An 11,722-nucleotide genomic window follows, 5' to 3' on the forward strand; every position below is an offset into this window, starting at 1 on the left:
AAAAAATTTTTTGACGTGGCAATTTTTAAATACCAGTTGGTTTCGTTAATTAAAATCTCTTTTTCTAACAAATATTTAAGTTTGACAAATTATTAACAATCATTAAAATGGTGTTTAATGTTTTAAAATTGTGCATTAAATTGATTAAATTGAACTTTCCACCATGCAGTTTTATTAAGATTTGCAAGATTATAAAGTATATAAATACAATTAAACAAACAATCAAAACATCCCGTTGTAGTGGCATTCAAAAATTCAACAAGAAAATGCATATTTTTGTTAAGAAATCACTCTTTAGAAAAGGTTTAGAAATTAGTTTGGCTTAATGGTGTTGGTTGCTCAAAATCGGAGTAAAATCTGATGATTGTTATATTTTTCTTTAACTTAAAAGGTTTGACTCAATTGGAAACAAAATTAACAATGTGTCTCGGCTGCAATTTAATATTCTAATGAAAGGCCAACTTGCTTAAGAGGCGAAAGCTATTAGCAGCCGCCTCCACACAAACCTTTTTGACGGCAGTATGTTATGGATTTTGCCTTCATTTTTACAACCGCCGCCCGGAATATCTTTTTGTGGGCAGAATGTTTTTGAGGAATGGATGGGATGACCCCATAAGCAGCCACAGCTAGAGCAAAATTTTATGTTTTTAAAGCGTCCTTAAATTACTGTTTTATATGTTTGGAGTGTTAGGAAGCCGTTTCCCAACTAGCGACGGCCTCAAAAAAAGAGGCATAAGAAATAAAGACAAAGGGAAAAATGTTTAAGACAAAAAAAAAGTTCTTAACGTTTGTTTTTCAATTAACTGCAAGATAAAAAATAAAATAGAAATAATAATTAGAACTTTCGTTATTAAAACTTTTAAGCTGAAATTTTTACAAAAACTTGGATTTTGACAAAAACCTAAAGGCATTTTCAATATATTTATGCTTTTTTTTAAAGTTGAATAAATCAGAGTATTCATATTGACATAAAACGCTTGATTATATTGATTTTGGTAAAATTTAATTTTAATTTTGAAAAATAATATAGAATTAATTTTTATATTCTTAATTCAATGCATTTTGTTAGACAGAGTTAGATAAAAATCTATTTAATCATAAAATAAAAAAGGAAATTTACTGTATGTTTAATAAAAAGATTAAGTCAACGAAAAAATCATCTTCATTATTCTTTGCATTATGATTGGTTGATTCGAACTCTTTCCAATTCAAAAATTCCGTGTTCGAAGATAATATTCTTGTGTTTTGCATAGTCTTTTCTAAGAATAATTGATTTTTTAAACACTCTTACTCATAAAAATCTATCATTCCATAGTTTTCTACTCTATTTACTCAAATCATAAGTATAAGTTCTAAGCTAATAAACATTCATCGCAGGCGTTTTTCCAAAAAGGATTTTTTTAAAAATTTTGTTTTAACACAATAATTAAAATTGAAACAAGTAAATAAATCTCGAACACTTAATATGTTTGACAATCCGTTGCAAAATAACAAACTTTATTATGAAAAAAAAAAAACATTTTGGCTTTTACCACAAGCATTAAAGGAAGTTTTTCTTCACAACTAGACTTAGTGGCTCTAATCAGGTTCTCAATTCCTACTGGTTAACCGTATATTAATTGGCCAACCATTCCTCATTAAATATATCTCACTTGCTCATCTAAGTTTTTAAATCAGTATCCCCTTTTTTTGTGAGCCCTATCAGATTTATATTTAAAAGAAATGTAAGGAAATAAATACTTTTTTAACTCAATTCAAAGCTCCTTATTTCTGCTCCCCTATTATATATATATGGGAGCAGAAATAAGGAGCATATCATATATATATATATATATATAATATGTATATATATATATATATATATATATATATATATATATATATATATATATATATATATATATATATATATATATATATATGCGTAGTTAAAGATATATAACTTATACATAAAATGAATGAAAATACAATATAGAAAAAATAATTTTTCACTAATATCAATCTGTCATAATTTTTTCATATTATGATTTACGAGCTATATATAAACTAAATTTTATTTCACAAAAGCAAATGGGTTATCACGTGCTTTTTTATGACAAAGGAAATAATATATGAAATATGAAAAACGAAAATATGAAATATCTGGCCGCATTTTGCAAGTTAATTATAAATTTGAATAAATTTTTAAAAGGTTTTGCTTTATTAAATGAATTATTAAAAAGTCCAATAGAAAATACATAAGCTAAAAAAATAATGCATAGTGATATATATATTTTGTAGCTTATAAAGTAGTCGAGGCAAAAAATTGCGACATATTGAAAAAAATACTAAAAAAATACACAAAATTAACGCTCGTTAATGGAATTGAATGAAACCGGATCTTGACAAAAAAAATTATTTAAGCGTTTTTATATTATGTTATACTTTTTTAGTCATTTTAAAATTATCTTTACTGGTCTACTTTATTATTGATATAAAATAGACCTGTATAGATACACGAAAAAAGTTCCAAATTTTACAAATGTTCATCTAGAAAAAATGATAAAATTTAGACCCCTCTTCAAATCAACAAATATGACATTTTTGAAAATATATTTTAACTCACAAAATATATTTTTAACTTAAACATCATTTTAAAGCATTAATAATTCCACTATAGCAAAAACAACTAATTTCTTTTACCTTGGTGAAACATGTCTAGTGATTTTTCAACAAGTGAAGTTGTTACTTTATCCTGAACAGCCTTGTTAAATAAATGCTCTAAAAGTTTAAACTAATACCCTGTGATCAGAGTTTTTGTTGAAAATCTGTTGGCAGTTATTTTTATAGATTTTTTGTTGACGGCAGAAATTTTAGAGTTTGTTGGAAACTCGCGTGGATCGCTGATTTCAGCGGCCTCATTAATGTAAGACAATGAATTCCAAGTCTATCTCTTATAGGTCTATGATGTAGTCAATATTTATTGATATTATCAAAGTAATAAGTGATATGAAATTAAAAAGAAAAAAAAACAGTATATTATCTTTTTCTTTCCAATTACATTATTGTACATAGTATGAGGAGGGAGAATTAAATTAAAAATAAAGAACGGAAAAGACGTACACAAGATGACTTGTCAATTCTTCATATAAATAAATGATGAAGCGAAAAGAAGAAAAGTTAAAAACAACTGGGAAAGTACGTTAATACAAAGACTTATTAACGATAAAACGGATAGAAGAAAAAATTGAAAACAACTGAGAAAAGACGTACTCAAGGAGACTTATTCAATAAGGTGGGCTGAAAGTATTGTAAAAAAAAAAAATTTCCAAATCTATAATTGGCAGGGGGTGGAATTGTTGCTCCATAGTAGCATTAGTGAAAACAAAAAAGTAGAGCTCATAAGTTTGTTGGTCTTAGGGTGCCCCAACACTTGAAATATCACTAATTTTATGCAGTTTTGTAATTTTCTGACATTTTACATAAAACTATGCAATGTTTAATTTAGTTACTTAAAATACTTGTACTACACAGTACACAAGTACACACTACACATGCAAATAAAATGTTAAAGTCTGTATTGTGCTTTGTTGTCAAACGTTTTCATTTTCTTCCGGATTCAATACCGGAACTGATAAATCCGTCTCGTTGTTCAGTACAAACTGCCGCCGAAGCCTCAGTCGCTAGACGAATGTCGCTTGGTGGCTTGGGTGTGGAAGGGAAATTGTGGCAGACTCCTAACAAGCTGGTTGTTTCTGTTCTTAACGAAGTCTTGTGGCTCTGCTTCAGCCAGGTGTTTCGTCATTGGAGGTTCGCAACGGTCTTCATTGTTCCAGTTTAGCAGGTCAATGTAATTTCTGGCATTGAAGTTTAAATTTGGAACTCGAAATTGTCGCAGGGTTCTGATGCGTTCTCCTCCCGTGCAGCAAGTATCCGTCTGCAGCCCAGCTCTCTGATGTGGTCTCCTTCATCAGCTAGCATTGCCAACAAGATGTTCTCAGATTGGCAAAAGTAGCCGTTTCTAGCAATTACGGGATCAACGATCACTTTGAGTTCCGGTTTCACGTATCTGGAAAATTGTATTAGTCTCCACATATGTCGCGATCCTTCCGTGCACGCCGACCTGACTTAAATGTGGAACCATAGCGGTAAATACACATTCATGACATACGTGACAAGTTCCACAAGATTCTCGTAAGGAATAGCTGTCGTACATATAACCGAAACAGCCTGTTAGCGGTAGTCAACCATCTTGAATGTACCACCGGCCCGGGCATTTACAACGCAAGATCTTCAAGACATTGCCCAGTCTTTATTGCTTTACACATGTTGAACAAATATTTTTGATCCGTGCTCAATTCAGCACAATCCACAGGAGAACAGTTGTCAAACTTTATAGCCACAAATGGTACAACGGGCAATTCTTCACATATTGGCAGTAAACTTCCAATGGGTCCAGAAAACAATTTTAGACCACTCACAACTCCATCAAGATGAGTAATCAAATGCCTCAGCGGTAATTCATTTGCATGCAATAAGCAGACAAACCACTGAAGTGGTCCACCAAGGCGCTTTCCGAGCAAACGGATCACACCTCGGTGTGTGCTGGTAATGACATTAGTGCCATCGTACCCAATAGCCATTAAGTCCTCTGTTTTCATTTTATTCTCCTTTAGAAAGTCAAAAAAATGAGTTTTCCGTTAAAATACTTGAAATTTTTTTAAGATATCTTATCAAGTATTGTTTAAAGAATTTATTTGTGTATTGGTGAATTAATTGCTTTTCATACCTATTGAATTTTACACAATTGATCTAATGATGCATAAAATTGACTGCAAGAAAAATAATGTCGTACTAATCAAATTTCATGAAAATTAGTATCGAGTGGGGCCTCCTTTGGCCTTGATGGTCTCAGCTAGACGATTTGGCATTGAGTTGATCAAACTTTGAGTCTCTTTTGTTGTTATATTATCCCATGCGCTCATTATAGCTTCTTTCAAGTCCTCTTTGCGTTTAAATGCTCGGTCACCAATTTTTCTGTCCAAAATATACCACAAATTTTCTAAAGGATTCAAGTCCGGACTTTGAGATGGCCGTTCCAAAACATTAATGTTGTTTGTTTCAAAGTATACCTTCGTTTTCTTAGCGGTATGTTTTGGATCGTTATCCTGCTGTAGTATAAAATCGTTTCCCAATCTCAATTTTTTAGTAGATGGTCGCAAGTTGGCTTTGAGAATTTTACAATACATTGAAGCATCAATTTTTTCATCAATAAATATCAATTTCCCCACTCCTTTCCAACTCATACTACCCCAAACCATCACATTTCCTCCTCCATGCTTTATACTACCTCGCAAACAACTTAATTTATAAGCTTCTTCTTTTTTTCGCCACACTTTCTGAACTCCATCCGATGAGACGAGGTTGTATTTTGAGTCATCTGACCACAAAAATTTTTTTCCAATATGATATCGGCATTTTTTAGTACTTCTTTGCAAATTCTAATCGACGTTTCATTTGTTTTGCAGTTAAAAAAGGTTTTTTTAGAACAACTCTACCTCTGTATCCTTGTTCTCTAATACGATTTCTAATTGTTTGAGGGGTTACTGTGATATTGTGATCTTGAACTTTAAAAGCTAATTTAGCTGCCAAAACAAATCTATTTTGCTTCACATTAATGATGATATTGCGATCAATTGCACTGGTGGTCTTCCGTTTTCGTCCTCTGCCAGCCACACTAGCAACGGTTCCGATCAGATTATGCTTCTTAACAATTGAGGACACTGTCGTAACAGGAATTCCTGTTTCTTTTTGGATCTGACGGAAGGATTTTTCTTGATTTTTCAAATCAACTACGAAGTTTCGTTGATGGAGAGACAAATAATGTTTTCTTGACGCCATTTTGCTGAAACACTATATTTTATTTTTAGAACGAAAGTGTATTTAAAAAATTACTATTTTCAATTTCACTAACTTCAGTTTGATCGTTCAATTTGCTCGATTTATGCTAAAATGACGACCTATTTTGACAGCGTACGATTATTTTTTTTTTGCAGTCAATTTTATGCATCATTAGATCAATTGTGTAAAATTCAATAGGTATGAAAAGCAATTAATTCACCAATACACAAATAAATTCTTTAAACAATACTTGATAAGATATCTTAAAAAAATTTCAAGTATTTTAATGGAAAACTCATTTTTTTGATGCAATCTTTAAAATTATGATTTTTTTTTGAAGTGTACGATTATTTTTTTTGCATACTGTATTTTATAAACGTAATGAATAAAAGAGCGATAACAATTACACATTAATAGAACGCTTATTGAGTTATATTATTTATTAGGATATACTGAGGACGGCAAACATAACATTATTCCTTTCACATTTAAACCTTAGCTATTTCTAACCAAACTATTCCCAACCAAACTATTCCCAAACCTTGTCCTTTCCTAACCAACTAAACCCCAGACTCTCAAACTAAACCCAAATCAAACATATTTATTGTCAGGAAATTCGGTGTTTATGATTTTAGTGCAGTGGTAATGTATTTGTTGCAGGGTCATTTTGTGACATAGGGTTATAAAGGTATGGAATCATGGGTTAAGTGGAAGAAATACAGAGATTGGGTTTAAGCTAAACGGTCTGGGGGCTGTATGTTAAGGAAAGGTCATAAATTAGTTGTCAAGGGGTTAACGCTATTTTGCTCGTCCTCCCTGGGTTCTAACTGCAATGGTTCTCGATACAATAATCTGTTAATATGTAATGGTGGTTAGAACTCTTTTAATCATTGCGTTAATAAAATTTAAAAAGAAAATTTTCTCACTCTCTTTTACATAATCTTATACTGAATATATGAAAATTTCAAGTATATGTAATTATTTATGCAACTCCATTTACTAATCATTCTCTTTTTGCTCTTTTAGTTCTTCTTAAAACAAATCACTCTTTCTGTTATGTTAGAAACTGAAAAACTTTCTCTTCCTTTTTATTAACCAATTTTTTTCTCTCCTGCCATCTGATTCCTTTTCTCGTTCTGTCATTCTGTTGGTGGAGCAGCTTAGACACTCTTCTAATTGTACATTTTAAATATATAGTCTCTTCGAAGGAAAAGGAGCAGCTTTCAATCCTCGAGATTTTACAAACTCTTTGAAACTATTTTTGCTAAATATTCCAAGAAAGAATTGCACAGTGGTCCAAATGGTGGACAAAATGAAAAAATCTATATTTCTGGACTAAAATTTTTTTATGATTTTTTGAAACTACAATAAAATTCGACTTAAATGGAAAAGACTAGAGGTGATTATCATGCCTGGTTAAGAAATGACAACCTTTCAAAGTTTTAAAAAACGTGTAAAAAAAACGTTCACACCGCAGAGTTAGATTTTTCACATACATTTTCTAATTTTAATTATATGCAGCAGATTTATAAACAAAAATTAAAAAAAATATTTCATTTCTCAGGAAATTGAATTAACAAAATAAAAGTATTAACTCCTTTTTTTTTTTTTAACGTTATTAATAAAAAAATTTCATTTCTTTTAAAAAAATTTAATGCAAAAGTCAGTTTCTGCAAAAAAAAATCTCTTAAATTTTGTATACTTCCTCAAATATCTCAAAAACCGGAAATTTGGTAATACTAAACCATATATTATTTAGAAACTTCATACTGTTGCCATTGTTTTGGTATGCCACATATATTTACCAAACACCCGGTTTTTAAGTTATTTGTGGTTATAAAAACTATGTTTAATTGTTTCTTTAAGCATAATGCACAAGTTATTTTATCTAAACTTTTAAAAAGACTAAAAAAATAGCAAACACTCAAGTTTAATTTTTTTATTTTACATAAACAAAGTATTAACAATGTCATTTTCATGTACTTTGAAACATGTTTTTTTACTATGCCCTATCTCACTACACAATTTGCATTGTAATCGACCTTTGTTCCTTTGCTCGGTAACTAAAGGGTCAGAGCCCACCCAGAGTCTTTTAAAACAATCTTCCAAGTTCTGCAACTGATTTGTTTTTCTTGATAGTTTTTCTCTAAATATTCTAAGTTGTTTGTTGTTGGCCTCCATGCCTTCCTCGCTCAATGATTTAAGTCCTGTATCATTATTTAACTCAATAAGCTCCCAAGTATGTCCTAATAACTTATGAATAGTCGGTGTCAAACTAACCCAGGGCATTTCTTGTCGAAGAAGAATGTTTGTCTCCTAACATATATCTCTATATTTTTTTATGTTAATTTTCTGACTAGATGACATAGCACGAATAATATTAGACAACAAGAAACCGTACTGCTCTGCTAACATTCTGGCATGTTTATTTGAAATGTAGTCAGTAATCAGTTTTCTATTTTTCTCATTATAAAGAAGATTTCTAGCAACGTTGCCAGTTGTAGTACTACCCCCTTGACCTGATGAATCTGCAAAATCCCACTTGATACCTGTTTTTTTTCCAATTAACTCCTGTATATTTTTTTTCTCTATTTCAAGGAAGTGCGTAGTACTGGCTGTCTTAGACTCTGTCCATGCGTGAACTCCTGCAGATAAATGAACCACAACTTTCATAAAGTGGTCAAATCCACGGAGTAGTGCATGGAGTACTTGTACAGACCTTACGTTAGATCCAGCTATTGGACTTGCTGTTTGTCCATGGCGAACATCATAATCCTTTGACTTTTTAGTTAAAGAGCCGTCTTCTTGAACTAAATCCAAAAATATCTGCTCCATGGTTTCGATGTCTCTATTTATAACGAATCCCTGTTCAATTGTACATATATCTTCACATTGTTCCTTAGATAAATCACAAAGATCACAGTAAGCACCTCCAAGGCCCTGAAATATATTTGATGCTTTTCTGTCAAAACTGTCTGCAACAATGTTTACTTTAATATTCAAATATTGTCCGTTGAAGATAATAATGAAACCTTCCTCCTTCATTGTTTTTATATCCGCATTAAAAACGGTTAAAGATTGTACATTCTCACGTGATTCTTTTCCCATTTGAAGCATAAGAGGCCTCTGTGAAAAATCTGAGTTTGGAGATATTTGTTCCCATATTAAGTTGTTTCCATCTGCATTAGAGTTTAAAAGTAAAAGTAAAAAACTTCTTGTTCTGTATAGAGAACCATATTGAACGGAGAAATTACCAGAAACAAAGTAATATACTTTTACTAAATTGTTTTTATCGTGTTCTGTGTTTAATGTTTGTTCTTATTCTGAATTGAATAATTTTATTTTAAAAAGCTTTAACCCATTTGGCGACGAAAATGTGGTTAAACAGTTTTTATTGTTAATTGTTATATATGGCTTTTAATGTTAATTTTTGAGGGTTTTAATTCAATATAAACTATTGCTAGAATTCGTAAATAGGAAGTTTTAATTCAGTGATGAATGTCATTACCTAATTCCTGTGTTTAATGCAAGCTATAGCTTGCATGAATAGTTGTAGTTATAAATACGCAACATAAATAAAATACTATACAATATTTTTATTTTGTAAATACAAATCATTATTTATGGTTTACAAAATTACATAATTAAAAAGTTTGATTCGGCGTAAAAATTTAGGCTGCATACACAGTAATCGCAGGGGTTGGAAAATGGTTTTCGCCGCTCCTTTATGAAAAATACAAGCAAGTAAAGGAAGGAGGTAGTGCTGTTAGGAAATTTAAAAACTAGAAAGAAGAATTTTTTTTTTTTTTTTTTAACACCCATAAAAAAGTGACGCCCTGGGCGGATCAGCACCCCATTTTTTGCACGATTGCTACCCTGATGTTAACACAAAGGCCGCAACTTTATAATATAAATCTGAGGCAATTTTGACCTGCCTTCAAATAGTTATATAAATTTGTCCGCAAAACAGCCCAAACGGACCACTGTGAATTGTTGTTAAATATTCCAAGAAATTGTTCACTTTGCGTTGTTAAAAAGTGAACTCTGAAAACACACAGAAAAAGAATATCTATCATCACCAATCAGTCATTAATCATCAATCATCAATAGTCATCAATCATCCTTTTGGTATGATCTACTAAAAAAAATGTTTTTTAATTTATTTTTCTTGTATTCGCAAATTTAGAAAAGGAATAGAAACTGATAATAATTTTTTAATGCGTACTCTGTTTATGGGTTGTCAAATGTGAAGTATTTACATGTCTATAGAAAACTATTCATTAAAAGTTCATACACATGTCATTCCAAACTAGTGCTGAGCATTATTTTGACCAATCCGGATTACGGATTACAATTATTTAATCCGAATTTCGGATCAATCCGTTTTATCCGGATTCACGGATCCAATCCGTCGATTCGGATTTCGGATTCATTCCGTTGATTCGGATTTCGAATCCAATCCGGCTTCATTGTTTTTGAGATAATCAGCTATTTTTTCATTATTATCAAGTATCAACCTAAATAATTCGAATTACGATCTCAGATCTATCGACCATCGACTCAATATAAGACCCCTAATAGCAAATACACCAGGGTTTTCGAGTTTTTCACAATTTATTATTAGATACCCACCTATGAGGTAGGAACTAGGAATTAGAAAGTAGCTAATAGGTATTTACTATTTTTATTAATAAAAAAAGGAGATGTTATGTGCGTATTTGTATGCAATTCATAGCCAAATCTAACCTCATGTGGTTTTAAAATAAAAAGTCAATGGTGTTAAAGTTTATTTTATTGATTTTTCTAATCAATTTATATATTTTTTTCATTTTCTCAAGTTATTTTTAAAAAGTATATGTATGTCCCATCTTGTAATATAGATAATATATAACATGGGTTTTTAATCAAAATTATTAGGAGGTCCCAAACCCAACTCCCAAGTTGTATCCTACAACTAGTAACAAAATTAAAAAAAAATAATAGTGAAATAAAAAAATAACCAAAAATGTAAAGTAAAAACATTATGTAGTATGTATATACTATATATCAAGACTAAATTGTGATACCAAATTTAGGTTTAAAATTTTAAACTATAAACATCAAAAATGTATTAAAGTATGAAGTTGAAAACTTGTTTGTTGTAACATTTGATAGAAGGTTGTTTATTAAATCTTAGTATATTTAGAGAACTGTAGAAATTAAATTATTGTTTTAGATTTCTAGAATAAAATCTTTTCATTTTTATTATAATTTACCTGTACTGCCTGAAGTTTTGAATGATTTTCCACAGGCATTGCAAAATACTAAGTGCTTATTGTGTTCTTCAATACCTTTGGTAAAACTTGTCCAAATTTGAGACATTTTTAATTGGTAAAGTTTAAAATATCAACTGTTTAATAACAAAATATAAATGATATAATACAAACTACGATACGATACGTAATAAGTACTAATGTAATAACAAATTACTGAGCTGTAAATTAGTAACTAGTAGACTACAAAAAACTACAGAACAGTGAGTACTGAAAATAAATAACATTGCCTCATGACTGACGACTGTTATCAAATATTAATAAAAGTACAATAATAATTGATATCTGATAACTTGTTGTAGAACGCACACAATATTTATTTATAGCAGTAGTTTTCAATAAAATCGGGGAAAATGGGAATTTTTACGCAAAAACAGTTTTTGACAAAATTGATTTTGATTTTTTTATATGGTTGTAACTCAATGTAAATACTTTAAATTTTCACCAAATGTTTATATTAGTGTTGAGTTTTTTAAATTTTATATTTAATTTTTCCAAGTATTTTTTTTTTTGAATAAACCGGATTTATA

At 30.3% G+C, this 11,722-nt stretch overlaps 4 protein-coding genes and 1 pseudogene across 5 annotated transcripts in view; all 5 read right to left on the minus strand.

Annotated features, from left to right (window-relative positions):
• The window catches only part of LOC145186651 (mannosyl-oligosaccharide glucosidase-like), a 405,622-nt gene that overhangs the window by 365,775 nt on the left and 28,125 nt on the right, over positions 1-11,722 (minus strand). The window lies entirely within an intron of this gene.
• Positions 1-11,722, minus strand: part of LOC149884515 (dynein axonemal assembly factor 4-like) — a 381,661-nt gene that overhangs the window by 341,814 nt on the left and 28,125 nt on the right. The gene's annotated exons all lie outside the window — the stretch shown is intronic.
• The window catches only part of LOC145186554 (uncharacterized), a 246,865-nt gene that overhangs the window by 207,018 nt on the left and 28,125 nt on the right, over positions 1-11,722 (minus strand). The window lies entirely within an intron of this gene.
• On the minus strand, positions 5,461-5,880 carry LOC149884536 (uncharacterized). Its single transcript, XM_090094504.1, has one exon. It carries the CDS (start codon positions 5,878-5,880, stop codon positions 5,461-5,463), a length of 420 nt encoding a protein of 139 aa, XP_089950630.1.
• On the minus strand, positions 7,800-11,241 carry LOC149884537 (uncharacterized; annotated as a pseudogene).

The sequence above is a fragment of the Hydra viridissima genome, unplaced genomic scaffold, assembly GCF_058129835.1.
Source record: "Hydra viridissima isolate aposymbiotic clone 2 unplaced genomic scaffold, HvirCarnegie_v1 scaffold_8, whole genome shotgun sequence".
Lineage (NCBI taxonomy): Eukaryota > Metazoa > Cnidaria > Hydrozoa > Anthoathecata > Hydridae > Hydra > Hydra viridissima.

What these genes read in the sequence shown, in the direction of transcription:
- LOC149884536 (XM_090094504.1), bottom strand. Translation starts at nt 5,880, where the DNA reads ATGGCGTCAAGAAAACATTATTTGTCTCTCCATCAACGAAACTTCGTA.